Source organism: Loxodonta africana, chromosome 1 (assembly GCF_030014295.1).
Source record: "Loxodonta africana isolate mLoxAfr1 chromosome 1, mLoxAfr1.hap2, whole genome shotgun sequence".
NCBI lineage: Eukaryota > Metazoa > Chordata > Mammalia > Proboscidea > Elephantidae > Loxodonta > Loxodonta africana.
Genome location: NC_087342.1, coordinates 19,362,026 through 19,378,414, shown reverse-complemented (window position 1 = coordinate 19,378,414; position 16,389 = coordinate 19,362,026). Strand labels below are relative to the sequence as shown.

At 40.9% G+C, this 16,389-nt stretch overlaps 1 protein-coding gene across 3 annotated transcripts in view; it reads right to left on the bottom strand.

Annotated features, from left to right (window-relative positions):
- ACAP2 (ArfGAP with coiled-coil, ankyrin repeat and PH domains 2) overlaps window positions 1-13,696 on the bottom strand; it is a 150,854-nt gene extending 137,158 nt beyond the window's left edge. Inside the window, exon 1 of one of the 3 annotated variants that reach the window (XM_064269910.1) lies at window positions 13,549-13,696. In XM_064269910.1, the coding sequence (XP_064125980.1) occupies window positions 13,549-13,601 (53 nt within the window). In that variant the 5' untranslated portion in view covers window positions 13,602-13,696. Of the gene's footprint in view, window positions 1-12,469; window positions 12,681-13,548 lie in introns of those variants that run through there. The other 2 variants (XM_064269642.1, XM_064269877.1) reach the window with 2 other exon arrangements.
- Between the last annotated feature and the right edge of the window lie 2,693 nt (window positions 13,697-16,389).

The window sequence follows — 16,389 nt, the reverse complement described above, 5'->3', positions numbered from 1 at the left end:
CTCTTCTTCTTTCGCTGACTTCATCTTTTTAAATACTCTAAACATAAAATCTACATATGGCCCTTTTGGGAGAACTTTACTATTCTCCTTCTACAAAGTTGAGTGAAAATTGTCCATCTACTTTTACTGTTTCATCACCATATATATTTTCATATCTACAAAAATATGTCTAACTTCTTTCATTGTACCTTATTTTCCTCATGTATTCTAAGATGCTTCCAACCAATAGTTTATTTCCAATGCTAAAGCCAGTATCCCTCAATGGATCCTCCAAGTGTCTCTTTAAATATATAAGAGAAAGAGGAAGGGGAATTAGCATTACTAAATTGATATTCCCTACCCCAAGCTCTGTGAAAGTTATTTGGAATTCTCAATAAGGTAGTATTGCTTCCATTCACTGAGCCTGAGGGAATGTAATACACCTGTTCAAGGCATTACAAACACTAAGTGAGAAAGACAGGAGTCAAACAGGCAATTTGTCTCCAGGGCCTACATACTTGGTCCATATTCATTACCCTGAAAGAGTGTTTTGTGGCATAAGTTATGGTTTGCCTATCAAGATTGCACAGTTAAACATCACAAATTGATTTTCTCCATTTCTCCATATTCTATAGAAATCCAGCTCAAATGACAGTAAAGAAATGGGAAAAAAAATTAATCTACAAGGACAAAGAACAGAAGAGATCAGCAGCAACATAATTTTGGAAACGGAAAGGCAGATAAAAGAATGGTAACTCACTTAGACCCAAGAAAACCAAAACCTAAGTCTACAAAGTGTACATCAAAGCAAAAAGATTCACAAAACAGAATTCCAAGAACATTAAATGCATAAAGACATCATATATCACTAAATACACGGATGGGGGGTGGGGGGGATCGGGTGAAAAAAGGAGGATTTGGCTGAAGGCCTGTATTTACAAGGAGCAATTAGACTGCTCCGGATCCTCACTCCACCCCATCCTGACCCTGACAAAAGATGAGAGCTTTATTTTCTGGAAAGGTTTACAAAATGAAAATAAGGGGACTGAGTAAAAGTCAGCATAGTGAGAACCCCCTGCCCCACAGTTCCTTCTCCAGCCCTCTTCCCTACCTCAGCTCCCAGAAGCAAGCACAAGCTTACATCCACCAGGCAGAAGAACGGCTCTTCAAGGAAATCCACCAGGTGAACACGAGAAAAGACCTAAAGATAACTGATATTTCAGAGTGGTTCCAATGAAAATGTTACCCATTAATGAAACCCACCAGTCAGCAAACCCTGCGCCCATGCAAACCATATTTCCAGTAAGCTTTTAAGTACCTCATTCTCTGATATGAGCAGAAAGCCAAGGATCAACAGAAACATTTAAAGGAAACGTCAAAAAGGAGCCCTGCTGGTGCAGTGGTTAAGTGCTGGGCTGCTAACCAAAAGGTCGGTGGTTGGAACCCACCAGCTGCTCCACAGGAGAAAGATGTGGCAGTCTGCTCCCCTAAAGATAAAAGCCTTGGAAACTCTATGGGGCAGTTCTACTCTGTCCTATAGGGTCACTATGAGTTAGAATTTACTCCACGGCAATGGGTTTGGCTTCTGGTTTCTAAAAAAATGAGAGACTGAAACAAACAACAAAAAAGAGGAGGACTTGTAGGAAAAAAAGAAATAACTCAGAGAGGAGGAAAATATGTTTAAAGAATAAATAATTTCTTCGGAGAAGGGAAGCTCTTAAAATAATAATGAGTTAATACTAAAGGAATATTCAGAGAACAAAAAAAAAACTTTTAGAAACTAGGGTTGGGAAATAAATTGGATAAATCATCTAGAAAGTAGAACAATTAAGGCAAAGAAACGGGAAATGAGAGGAAAAAAGGAAATTAAGGGATTAATCCAAAAGGTGAAAATAAAAATAATATAAACTCCAGGGGAGAAAAAAACAGAGGCACAGAAATTATCAGAGAAATAACAAAAGATCCCTCAGGACTAAAAAACATGAGTTTGCAGATTGAAAAGAAGATGTCCAAGACAATGAATAAAAAAGATGCTCATGAAGGCATACCATAATGAAATTTCAGAATACCAGAAATAAAAAGAAACTCTTAAAAAAAAAAAAACACACACACTAAGAAACCACTATACACCACACAATGGGTAAGATCAAAAAGTGATATTACCAACTGTTAGTGAGATGTGGAGCAAATATTGCTGACAGATATATAAATGGTAAATCTCTTTGGCAGTTTCTTATACAGTGAAAAATATATCTACCCTTTGATCCAGAATTCGACTCCCAGGTATTTATCCTAGAGAAATGAAAACCTACGATTATAACAAAAAGAGCTGTATGAGAATGTTCGTGAAAACTTTGTTCACAATATGTCAAACAATGGGAACAATCTAAACGTCCACGAACAGGAGAATGGATAAACAAGTTACAGTATATGCATTCATACAAAGGAATACTACACAGCCATAAAAATGAACTATACACAGAAGAACATGGATAAATCTCATAGGCAAAATGCTGAGGGCAAGTACCAAAATATTGAGAATAATTATTTATTCTATAAACAGAATTGCATGATTCTATTTATGTAATGTTCCCCCAAATGCTAAAACTAATCTACATTTAAAAAGAATCAGAATGGTGGTTGCCTTTGGGAGGTGGAGGGGAGCATCCTGGGGAGACAGAAATATTCCATAGGGTCAGAGAAGTGTATGTTGCACACAAAAGTAGCACTGTGCATTTCAATGTATGTACATTTTACCTAAGAAAAAAGAGCCACGAATAGCAATAATGAGGGAGAGGGGAGTACATAGAAATAGAGATAAAGCAAGAACAGTAAAATGTTGATACATGTTGAAGCTGTGTAACGAAGGTAGGTTAATACTATTCTGTTTAATCTGTACATAATTATAATTTTCCATAACAAAAATAAATTTTTTTTTTTTTTTAAGTGCAGAGGCATTGAGAGCAACCAGTCCAGGCTAGAGCAGGAAGAAGAAAAGGTAAATATTCTGACATGTTTAAATGTACTGAGAGACTTACAGTTCTTTCAGAGTTTGGAGATGAATGGTTACACAACATAGGAAATTAGCAAACCAAAACAGGAGAGAATTATAAACTCCAGGGAAATCAAAGATTATACAAGGAATACCAGCATAGTAAACTATTTAGCTCAGCTGTGAATAATATTTACATAGCCATAATCAATGAAAAAATAGTATTTCACATACAAATGGTAATAATTATATCAGAAAGATACAGGGAAAGAAAGTGCATGTATTAGTTTGTTTTACTGAGGTTTTTAAAATATTCTTTGGAAGGGAAGAAGGCATAGGTGCAAAACGCTACTATTCCATAAGAGGAGATCAATAAATTGTACCTGAAGCTTTAAAAAATAATAATAATAATGGCCATATAGATACATCGTATTTGTGTATGTGTGTGTAAATACATCAATTGTGTGTGTGTGTGTGTGGTCAGGGGTCACACTATTTTTTGAACTAGGTATAGTTGTTTCGTTGATAAAAACATTTTTACTTAAAATATTTCAAGAAACAAAAGTATGTTCGTATAGATAATGCTCAAGTGGCCATTTCTAGATGTGAAAACCACAAGATGAATGAGGAATGGGAAAATCCAATGAGGGCCACTATAATTCCCAGTGGAGTTGAGAAAAACGAATCGTTAATAAAATCCCTAATCTGCAAAGGTTTGGAAAAAGATAGTGACACAAAGGCAAAATCTGCATAGTTTCTAGTTGAGAAACTCACAGAACCTGAACTGAAAATTCAATAATATAAAAGATAACAATCAAAGTCCATGAATGGCTGCCAAATAAAATTCTTAGATTGATAATTTTTCTTTCCAGATATCTACAGGGATCTCTGATCTAAAGTCAGATTATGGTGAAAGGAATTCACCTGCTAGGGAAAAGACAGTCCTCTAAAATGACAACGGCCACAAAACAGTTCCCAAGCAAATTTGAGTAAGTGAATATGTGATGATATTAAAAAATTATTGTTATTTTTTTCTGATGTGACATAAAAACCAAACGTGTTGCTGTTGAGTCGATTCTGACTCATAGTGACCTTTTAAGACAGAACAGAACTGCCCCACAGGGTTTCCAAGGAGTGACTGGTGGATTCAAACTGCCGACCTTCTGGTTAGCAGCACGAGCTGTCAACAAGATACTGTGCCACCAAGGCTCCAATGTGATATAGGTGAGGTGATCATATGATTTTTTAGGTATTTTTAAAGATATACACATTAATATGTATCAATGAAATTATATACTGTCTGAGATTTGCTTCAAAATCATATGAGGACAGTGGGGGATAAAAGTGAAATGAACCCTGGGCTCTGTTAACCCAGAACTAAAACCATTCCTGAAGCCAACTCTTCAGAGAAAGATTAGACTGGACTATGAAACATAAAATAATATTTGTGAAGAGTGTTCAAGTCGATACGTGAGACTAAATGGTCAGCTCCAGTCCGGAGGTGAGATGGGAAGGCAGAAAGGGGTAGGAGCTGGCTGAATGGACACAGGAAACCTGGGGTGGAAAGGGGGAGCATGCTTTCACGTTACAGGGATTGCAACTAGGGTCACATGATATGTGTATTAATTTTTTTATGAGGAATAAACTTAAGCTGCAAACTTTCACCTAAAGCACAATACATTTTAAAAAAATGAAATAAGATCTTCATGCATTGTTAAAGCAGAGTGATAGGCACATGGGTGCTCAATATATATTTTCTACTCTATTTTTGCATTTGAACTGAAAATGTTTCATTTCAAATCTTTTTTAAAAAGTTTTATCAAGCTATAATTCACATAAGATAAAATTCACCATTTTAAAGTATACAATTCAGTGGCGTCTATAGTATATCGTAGTCATACAACCAAAAAAAAAAAAACCACCACCTAATTCCAGAACATTTTCATCATTCCAAAAAGAAACTCTAGGAAAATTAGCAATTACTCCCTACTTCCCCTCCTCCCAAGCCCTGGCAACTGCTAATCTACTCCGCCTCTAATGGATTTGTCTATTCTCAACACTTCGAATAAATGGAATCATACAACATGCTGCCTTTTGTGTCTGGCATCTTTCACTTCACGTGATTATTAAAGGTGCGCACATATTATAACATTTGTCAGTACTTCATTTTTTTTACTGCTGCATCATGTTCCACTGTATGGATATAAAATCAAACCAAACCTGCTGCCATCAAGTCGATTCCAACTCATAATAACCCTGTAGGACAGAGTAGAACTGCCCCGGAGGGTTTCCAAAGAGCGGCTGGTGGACTTGAACTGCCGACCTTTTAGTTAGCAGCTGAGCTCTTAACCACTGCTCCTATTTATCCATTCCTCCGTTGGTGGACATCTAGGTTGTTTCCACTTCTTGGCTACTGTGAATAATGCTGCTATGAACACTCACGTACAAGTTTCTGTGTGGGCACGTATTTTCAATTCTCTTGGGTGTATACCTAGGAGTGGAAAGGTTGGGACACATGATAATCCTATGTTTACTGGGTTTGCAAATATTTTATGGAAAAGAAGGAAGCATAGTTTTTGAAGGGCTGCCAACCTGTTTCTCACAGTGGCTGTACCATTTTACACTTCCATCAGCAACGTACAAGGGTTCCAATTCCTCCGAATTCTCACCCACACTGGTTATTTTCTGTCTTCGATTAGAGCCATCCTCGTGGGTACGAGTCGCTGGGTGGGGCAAATAGTTAACACGCTTGGCTGCTAATGAAAGGTTGAAAGTTCAGGCCCACCATGCACCTCAGAAGCAAGGCCTGGTGATCTGCTTCCCCATATCGGGCACTGAAAATCCCATGAAGTACAGTTCTACTCTGACACACATGGGGTCACCATGAGTCAGAGTCAATTCTGTGACAGCTGGTCTAGTGGGCATGAAGTGGTATTCTCACTGTGGTTTTGATTTGCATTTCCTTAATGACCAATGATGTTGAGTACATCTTTTTGTGTGCTTATTGGCCATTTGTAAAATCTCCTCTGGAGAAATGTCTATTCAAATACTTTGCCCATTTTTAACTGGGTTATTTGGCTTCTTATTGTTGAGGTGTAGAGTTCTTTGTATTTTCTGGATACAGATCCCTTATTAGATATATAATTTGAAAATATTTTCCCCCATTCTGTGAGTTGTCTTTACACTTTCCCGATACATGTCCTTTGAAGCACAAAAGCTTTTAATTTTGATGAAGTCCAATTTATTTTTTCTTTGGTTGCTTGTGCTTGTAGGCACCATATCTAAGAAACCATTTCCAAGGTCACAAAGATTACTCTTCAAAGAGTTTCACAGCTTTAGCTTTGAATTTTAGGTCTATGATCTATTTTTGAGTTAATTTTTACATATGGTGTGAGATAGGGGTCCAATTTCTTTTTTTTACATGTGGCTATGCAGCTGTCCCAGCACCATTTGTTGAAAAAACTATTCTTTCCCCATTGAATTGTCTTGGCATCCTTGTCAAAAATCAACTGACCATAAACGGAAGGGTTTATTTCTGGACTCACAATCCTATTCCACTGATCTATGTCTGTCCTTATGCCAGTACCACACTGTCTTGACTGCAAAAACTTTGTAGTAAGTTTTGAAATCAGGAAGTGATAGTTTCCAAACGTTTCTATCACCCTTAACAGAAGCTTAGTGGCCCCCAGCCCCCACGGTGGTCTACTTTTCTTATTATGTCTTTGTCTGGCTTTGGTATTAGGGTAATACTGGCTACCATAGAATGAGTTGGGAAGTTGTACCCCCTCTTGTATCTTTTTGGAAGAGTTTATGAAGGACTGGTGTTAATTCATCTTTAAACAACGGGTAGAACTCATCAGTAAAGCCATCTGGCCCTGAATTTTCTTTGTGGAAAGCTTTTTCATTACTAATTCAATATATTTTTCATAAATCTATTCAGATTTTCAACATAGTGGTTAAGTGTTACGGCCGCTAACCAAGAGGTCGGCAGTTCGAATCCGCCAGGTGCTCCCTGCAAACTCTATGGGGCAGTTCTACTCTGTCCTATAGGGTCACTATGAGTTGGAATCAACTCAACGGCAGTGGGTTTATTCAGATTTTCTATTTCTTCTTGAGTCAGTTTTGGTAGTTTTGTCTATGTAGAAATATATTGGCATACCATTGTTTATAGTATTCCCTTATAACTCTTTTAATTTCTGAAAGCCAGTAGTGATATCCTCTCTTTCATTCTTGAATTTAGTAATTTCAGTCTTCCTCTTTTTTCTTTGGTCAGTCTACTTAAGGTTGGTCAATTTTGTTGATATATTCAAAGAACACAAATTTTGGTCACTGATTTTCTCTATAGTTTTTCTATTTCATTTATTTTTGCTTTAGTCTTTACTATTCCCTTCCTTTTCCTTGCTTTGGGTTTAGTTCGCTCTGTTTCTAGCTTCTTAAGGTGGAAAGTTAGGTTGCTGATTTGACATCTTTTCTTCTTTTTTTAATACAGGTGTTTGCAGCTATAAATTTCCCTCTATGCACTGCTTTAGCTGCATCCCACAACTTTGGTGTGTTGTATTTTTATTTTCATTCACCTCAAATTATTTTCTGATTTCTCTTGTGATCTTGTCTTTGACCCACTGGTTATTTAGAAGTGCGTAGTTTATGTCTTATTTTTAACCAACCAGTTGCTGTTGATTCTGACTCAAGGCAACCCCATGTGTTGCAGAGTAGAACTGCACTCCATAGTTATCAAGACTGTGACCTTTCCAAAGCAGACCTCTAGCTGGGTTCAAACCACCAACCTTTCAGTTAGTAGTCGAGCACTTAACTGTTTGCACCACCCAAGGAATTCTAGTAGTTTGTTGTTTAATTTCCACATATTTGGTTTCCAAATTTTTCCTTGTTATTGAATTCTAATTTCATTCCATTGTGGTCATAGAACACATTTTGTATGATGTCAATTCTTATAAATTTATCAAGGCTTGTTTTATGGCCTAACATATGGTCTATGTTGGAAAATGTTCCACGTGTACTTGAGAAGAATGGAAATTCTGCTCTTGTTGTATACAGTGTTCTATACGTGTCTGTTAGGTCTATTTGGTTCATAGTGTTATTCAAGTCTTCTATTTCCTTGATCATCTGCCTAAGTTGTTCTATCCATTACTAAAAGTGAAGTATTGACATCTCAACTATTATTGTTGAATTATTTATTTCTTCCTTTGTCAGTTTTTGCTTCCCATGTATTCTGGGGCTCTATTAAGCGCATATGTTAATAATTGTTATGTGTTCCTGATGGATTGACCCTTTTATCATTACAAATGTGCTTTTTCTAAAGTAACAATTTGTCTTAAAATCTATTTTATCTGACATTAAATTTAGCCACTCCAGTTCTCTTTTTGAGTACTGTTTGCATGGTTTATCTTTTCCTATGCTTTTATTTTCAACCAATTTGTGTCTCTGAATCTAAAGTATGTTGGATCATCACTGAAACTTTACACAATAAAAAGTTCTAAATAAATAAGGCCAAAATACATAGAAAGACATATCGTCTTCTGAAACAGAAGAAATTAAAGATAAAAATATTCAAGAATAGCCAATAGATTTTTGAATAAACAGTAACAAGGGGAAACTTTCCCCCCTAATACCACAACAGACTATAAAGTATTTTGACTGAAGTCTATTATTGGTATTTGGACGAGACCACACAAACACAGCTATGGAAAAGAATGGAATCCAGAAAGGATCATTATATATATAGAATTGCAAATCAATGGGGAAATGATGGATCATACAAAAAAAAAGGTGTTAGGGTAAGTGGCTTTTATTAGGAAGAAGATAAAATTAGGTTATCTTCTATGCTCAAAACTAAACTCCAGCTGGATTACATAAAACTAAAAATTACTATAATAGAAAAATATTTTAAAATAATGGGATGGGGAAGAACTTTCTAGGCAATACAGAAAAGCCAGTTTTTTTTTAATTTTTGCATTACAGACGACACCATAAACAAACTTAATTAATGCAATTAAAGCCTTTGGCATAAAAGAATAAATGGATGAATTCATTTCCAGGTCCACTTGTAACATTGAGAAAGTCAATTATCCTCTCAAAATACCCAGTTTGGGTTTTTTTTTAAACTTTTGAAAAATGAGGATCATAATTTCAACCTCACAAGCTATTTTAAAGAACAAATGAGAGACCATATATAAAAGCATCTAAAATAATGCCTGGCACTTTCTTTAACTGAAGTTGATACTGCATTAAACGCAGAATTGAGAAGATGCAATGAGGGACATCAGGGCTTCTGTTATTCAGTTCATGACAAAATTACTTCATAATTCCATTTTACCACTTCTGAGATAAAAACACATTTCCTCTCATCCCTTGCCCATTATATCTTCCACATACAAGCAGCCAGTTGTTAAGAGTTTATCTGTTCTGCAGGTGGGAGGGAAACTGGCAAAGCAGCCAGAATTCGTACCAGCTTAATAGCAAAACATAAACAAGGTATAGTCACATTTTATTCTAAGGCCTTTCTCCCATTAACACCTTTTATCCAAAAACACCTTTTTTAAAAAAAAAAAAAGAAGATTTTAGCCTAAGCTTCTGGGCAAGGATTATATCTGAAATAAAATATATGAATAAAAAAACGTTCACGATGGTGTGCAATAAACATTATTAAAGGATAAAAATTCCATGGATTAGATAAAGACTAAAGTATTTGAAGGCTCACTAACTCCAACATTTTAATATTTGACCACTGCTTAGGGCAAAAATCTTTCACAATTCAGAAGGCTCTCATTAAACTTTGTTTCAAACAAAATATTCACTTCTTGAGTGAACCACAATATGTTTAAAGGAAAAGCACAATTTTAATTAAAATTTTATTGAATTTTAAAGAGTAAATGCACATACAATTTAACCAAAAAAAAACAAACATGCTGCCGTTGAGTCAACTATGACTCCCAGTGACCCTACAGGGCAGAGTAGAACTGCCCCCCCCCCCCGCCCCAGTTTCCAAGGCTGCAATCTTTACAGAAGCAGACTGCCACATCTTTCTCCTGCAGAGCAGGTGGTGGGTTAGAACCGCAGACCTTTTAGTTAGCAGCCAAGCACTTAGGCCACTGGGATACCAGCACTCTTACATATACAATTTAGGGCCCCAAAAGTTCAAACTTCTTCAACAAATGTTGATAAAATGTAAAATTCACACTTGGGGGGAAAAAAAGTACATTTAGATACATGTATGTTCTTATACATTTTTAGATAAACAAAATTTTGACCTTTAAGTTACTTTCGAACTACTGTTTAAAAAGCTAAAAAAGCAAGCCAAAACTACACAATGAAATGTGCCCTCTAATCTAAAAAATAAAAATAAAACAACGTTAATCAGAATGTAAAAGTAACCACTGAATCAAATTCCTAAAGACACTGTTGTAACCACAACATCCTCCTCTCTGTATTTCAACCAGTCTTCCTCCTATTCTCAGCCGTTTAACAGGAAAAATTAGTTTTTAAAGTTTAAATGGTGGGGAAATTTTTCTTCAGCAAGATCTGCCTTTTGCATTAATTCAGCAGCACCCAAGGCCATCAGATCTACGTGCCAAACTTAAATGCCACAGGATCATTTGAAAGGGAAGATTAAAGAGGAATCAATTTAAAGACAACACAATAGACCAGGACACTACATCATTAGTACAAGTTTTTGTTTTTTGTGGTTTTTTTGGCCTTACTACCAAAGAAACAAGCCCAGCCCTCACAAATTTTCTATTTTGATATCAAAGTTTCAATATATCACGCACAACATGCACAATACATTTGAAGTGAATAAAAAGACTATTTGGAAATGCTTTTTCAAATACCATACAAATCTACATAGTAATACTGTCACTGCTGTTGTCAGGTGCCCTCGAGCCAGTTCCAACTTACAGCGGCCCTATGTACAACAGAACAAAACACTGCCCGGTCCTGCGCCGTCCTCATAATCGTTATGCTGGAGCCCACTGTTGCAGCCACTGTGTCAATCCATCTCTTTGAGGGTCTTCCTCTTTTTTGCTAACCCTCTACTTTACCAAGCATGATGTCCTTCTCCAAGGGCTGGTCCCTCCTGATTACGTGCCCAAAGTACATGAGACGAAGTCTCGCCATTGTTGCTTCTAAGTAACAGGGTTATAGAAAACTGTAAAAATGAGGAATGTGATTGATGAGACTTCTATTTCTTGGCATTCTTCCCTCTATTGCAAACCTAAGCTCTCTCAAAACTATACAGAAGATATTTCAGTTTTTTGGGTCTCTCTTACGAATTTGCTGGATCCCTGGTGGCACAGCAGTTAAGAGCTCAGTTGCTAACCAAAAGGTCAGCAGTTTGAATTCACCAGTCACTCCTTGGAAATCCTATGGCACAGTTCTACTCTGTCCTACAGGGTTGCTACAAGCAGACAGTGGGGGTGGGAGGGGGTTGGGGGGGTTGGGGTAAGGTCAGTTTCCCAATTTGCAAAGAGCCCTGGTGGTGCAGTGGTTAAGCACTAGGCTGCTGAGAGGTTGGCGGTTCAAGCTGGCCAGCCACCCTGGGGGGGTGGGGGGGAGATGTGGCAGTCTACTTCCTTAAAGATTTACAGCCTTGGAAACCCTACAGGGCAGTTCTACTCTGTCCTATAGGGTTGCTATGAGTTGGAATGGACTCAAAGGCATCAGATTTCCCGATGTGCAGCCAACAATAATTGAAATACTGGAAACAACTCTTTCGAAAGTATCTAAAATCTTAATTAAAATAGATATTACATTCAAGTTTAACAAAGTTCACTGTAATGTTCCATACAATTAATCAGAATCTCTCCCCCTTATTTCACAAGTATTCAATGATGCTTTTATTTCAAAAACAAAGACATCACATGGTTTGTGGCCAACATCAGTGGCTAGAAGTATTTCCAAATCACTTCTCTCAACTTGCATTTTTTTTTAATCAAATGTAAAGTATGAAAGAAATTGAGCAAAAAGCCACATTCTCTAAGAGGAAAATACTGTGATTAATTCATTTAAAAATAAATCGCTGAGTCACATTAATGCAAATTTCGCAAAAAGCAGTACACTTTAAAAATGACTTTGTCTGACACACCATCTGAGAAACTAACCTAAAAGGTGGTTCTACACAACCCATTTATATCTCCTCTGAGTCCTTCGGTTCACGCAAAACATAAAAGTTTCAAAAACTAATAACAATAACAGCAATCAAACCAAGTGCCAATTTTTTTTTTTTACAAGCAATAGCTCTAAGCTCTAAATAAAATTACCACCAAAAAAAAAAAAAAGATCAAAAGTGAAAGACAAATTTAAAAAAGTGTTTTTAAATTCTCTCTCAGAAGTAGCAGTTCCTTAGTTTTAGGACTGTTTTGTTTGGTTTTCACTGAAAGGAGAGTGGAAAATTAAATTAACAGTAATAAAGATGAGAACAGAGAGTTCCCATGCAGAAAAAAAATGCAAGATCAGACAGACAGACAGACACACATACACACACACCTCTCAAGAGAAGACGCTTTCAAGATATGTCACTAACGGAAGTTTTCACATCTTATGTCTTTTGCGGCCTAAGGACGGCCCTGCACATCCCGCTGTAAAACGCAACCTAGAAAAACTCCATTCTCCAAACAATTCCAAAGAGTTTCTTATCACGCCCGACGCGGAACCAGCACACACTCTGGGCACCCTGACGCCTGCCACTTCTCCCATGGAAGGAAGGGCAGCCGGTGTCAGCGGGAGCGCCACCACGTCCGTTTAGGTGCCGGATCCACCGGGAGCACCCGCCGGGACCCGGGGCCCTCCAGGCCGAGGCTGCTGCAGGAGGAACCCGAAGGCGATCCTCTGGGCCCTCCTACTTCCGTCCTCAAACAGAAACGCACTCCCGCTCCCGGTCCTCCGCTCTCAGCCCAGGACCCTCGGCAGCCGCCCCCTTCAAAGCGCTCAAGTAGAAAGAAAAGCAGCGAGATGGGTCCGGGCGACAGCAGGCGGGTGGGCCGAGCACCCCCACCCCGGCCCCCGGGCCCCGGGCCCCGGCCCCGGGCAGACGCTCCGCCCGCGCCTTCGGGGCCCCTCCGGCAGGGGGCACAGCAGCGGCAGAAGCCGGCGTCCCTGCTCGCCCGGGGTCCCCGGAGCGGGACCCGCAAAGAGGAACTGAGCGCGCCGCGGGCGGGAGCCCCGACAGCGCCCCCACCGAAGGGGCGGCCGGGCAGTGGAAACAGAGAAGGAGCGCGGCGGAAGGGGAAAGGATGAGCAGCCCGAAGAGGAAGGAGACGCCAGCGCGCGTCCGCACAGCCCCCGGGGGCCCCGGGGAGGCGGCGGCGCCCCTTTCCTCGCGGCACAGGGGTGAGGAGGCGACGCCCCCCTCGCGGCCACGGCCTCGCCCTCGGGAAGGGCCAGTCGGGGGCTCCAGCGCCCTCGCCGGTTCCGAAGCGGTGGCAACCGCCGCTCGCCCCGTCGGAAGCGCGGACCGCGGGGCCCTCGGCCCATCCCGCCGGGCCGGTTCTCACGTCCCCTCCGCCGGGGCAGGCGGGCAGCTCCGGAGGGACGCCGGGCCCGCGCCCTGCCGCCGCGCGGGTTACCTGAAGCGGGGCGAGTCCTTCAGACACTCCTCGAAATCCACTGTCATCTTCATCCTGCCTCCGCCTCGCCTCGCCGGCGGTGCTGGAGCAGCCGAGGGCGCCGAGGGAGCGGCCGCGCTGGGGACCCGGACGGCTACGGCGGCGCACGGCCGGGACTAGTGCTGCGCCAAGCTGCGGAGGGCGCCCAGCTCGCTGGTCATAGCAGCCGCGAAGGCAGCGGCGGCGACGGCTCGTCAGGCCCCAGTCCGGCCCCTCTTCCTCCCGCCCCCAGCAGAGCCCGGGCCTCAGGGAAACTGCCCCGGAGTGACAGCTCCGGCCAGCCAGCCACGAACCCGGCGGCCGGTGGGCGGGGCTTCCGGCTGCACCGCCTGCGGGCGCTCTAGCAACGCATCTGAGCGACAGCAGCCCGAGCCAATGAGCAGCGCGACCGTGGGCCCCTCCTCGCTGGTGTCGTACCCTAAGCCAACGGGATGCGTCGGCGTCGTTAGGCGGGACGCACCGGTTGCTGGGAGGCCGGCGGCTGGAGCTCCGTGGGAAGGAAGTCACGTGACGGCGCGCTGCGCTTCCCTCGGAGCCTCGGCCTCCTCTCGCGCTTCCCCGGCCCCGCCCTACTGAGTCGCCAGAGCTGAGTAGCCGCTGCCTGCGGGGCTGAGGAAGGAGATTTGCTCTTTTAAAGCTGTTTTGGCAGAAATCTGAAGCGGTTAGAGGCAGAAGTTGTAAAAGGAAGAGATAAGCTAAACCATTGGTTCCTTTCGGTTTAGGGAAACTGAGGCCAGGAGAGGCGCCAGAGTAACCCCTCTTTAACATCTGGTTGCACTGCTTAATAATTGGGAAATTGCTTTAGGTACATCTTCTCCCATAACCAGACACCACTTCCTGAAGCAGCTGGCATTTGGTCGGAAGGATTTAGACAGGTGTGAGAGGTAAGGCGTTCCGTGTGGAGGAACCGCTCTCAGAACTGGACAGGACACTCCTCCCGCTGACACTGTTCTCCCCTAGCTTTGGCCTGTTCTAGGATGATAGGGTTCTGAAGATCAGGCCCACTGTAGCCCACCCTGCAACACCTGCCCTGTGATCCAGTTTTTCTGGCAGCGTGTTAAGATATTAACTGATCCTCACAATACTGCCAGGCAAATATTTACCATACTCATTGGTTTGAAGATGCCGTTGATTATAGAAAGTACCATGAATACAATATATGTAAATGTAAACTTTTTAAACCAACGTGAAAACCATACGCTTATCCATAAAACATGCATAGGTAGGCTGTTCTAACAGCCTACTGATTGGGAGAGGCAGCAAGCAAACTTCTCCCTCTCCGTAAAATGAAGGCAACACCACTGATCTCAGAGCGTTGTCTTGAGACTGAAACAGATACAGATAACAGCTGTAAAACAGTGCCACATAGTAACCATTCAATAAGTGTTGGCTATTATCATAACTGTACCACTTTCTTCTTCAGTAACATTATCAAAGGGTAAGTGTAAGCTCTCTCATTTGCACTGGCTAAAATCTTGTATAACCCTTTTGACCCTCTGGCTAAGTTTGGCATCACGGTGCCATGCCGTTTTTCATAACCTGTGGTTCTATCTTGATATCTTTAGCACCTTTAGAAATTAACAGTATAATTTTGAGAGATTTCAGAAACTACAGAGGTGTCATACATGTTTCTTCTGTGGTTATGAACTTGGTTTCTTTTTTTAATTGAATTCCATCTTCTTGGAATCTACACAGCTTCTCTTCATAGCTGGAAGTTACTGACTGGTAAATGTTCAGTGTCAGACACATCAGTTGGCCTGGTCAACCTCTAATAGGTGTGTAACTTCTGTGTCATAGTTATCAGGAGAGTTGGCAGTTTCTACTACACTTAATTGGATTGCATTCCCAATCTATGACACCTAATCTACACAATAAATTACTGTTTCAGTGGTTCATCACAGTGTATCCTTTTGGAAGACACCTAAAGTGACACTTTGGGGTTCAAATGAAAATTCAGCTGAATGGCACCTTCAATGCGAATAACTCAACCAAGCTGATTATCAAATGAACGTCTTCCTTCTGTGCTTGGCTAAATTTTCATATACTCAGTGGTAACATTGGGACGATTTCTTTTTGCCTATGGTAAAGAAAGAGTTTTGGAGTATCAATTGGAAGATATGTCCTAAATTAAGAAACACTAAAAGTGGAGTGGGGTGGAGGCAGTGGGTCTTACAATGGAAGAAATACAGTATTATTATTCTGATCTTATAATAATGGAAAACCCAGGCTCCAAGATATAAAAATAACTTGCTCGGTCACTCAGGCCAAGCACAGGCCCCATGACCCCAGTCCCTAACTGCAAACTGCGTGCTTTCCCCTTTTTAAGTCCTGCTGCCCTGTCTTTGCAGTTGTGGCCAGCCTAGGAAGCATTTCCCTTTTGCCTTCTCTTTAAAATGCAGCTCAGATGCCGTCTCTTTAAGGAAGTCTTCTCTGTTTGCTAAAATACAGACCTCTCTTTTCAACATACTGTAATAGTTAATAGACACAGTCTACACTCCTAAAGGATATAAATTTTCAAACTTAAACATCTCTCACATATCTTTTCCCCAGTCTTCTATCACTTCCGCCATACCCTCTGGAACCCTGGACATCCATAGCCCTTCCCAGAATGCATCTGATTTTCCCTGAGGATATTTTTGACCATACAGCCTCTTGAGCAGAAGTTGTTCATTCTCCCCTCCCTGGTTCTCCTGAGCCAGAGTTGACAGTCAGCAAGAACTTAAGTCTTGACTACAGTTTACAGACAAATAACCTTCCGCCTTCATGCAAGAATTTCTCACGAGGTTTATGCCATCTAGCCAT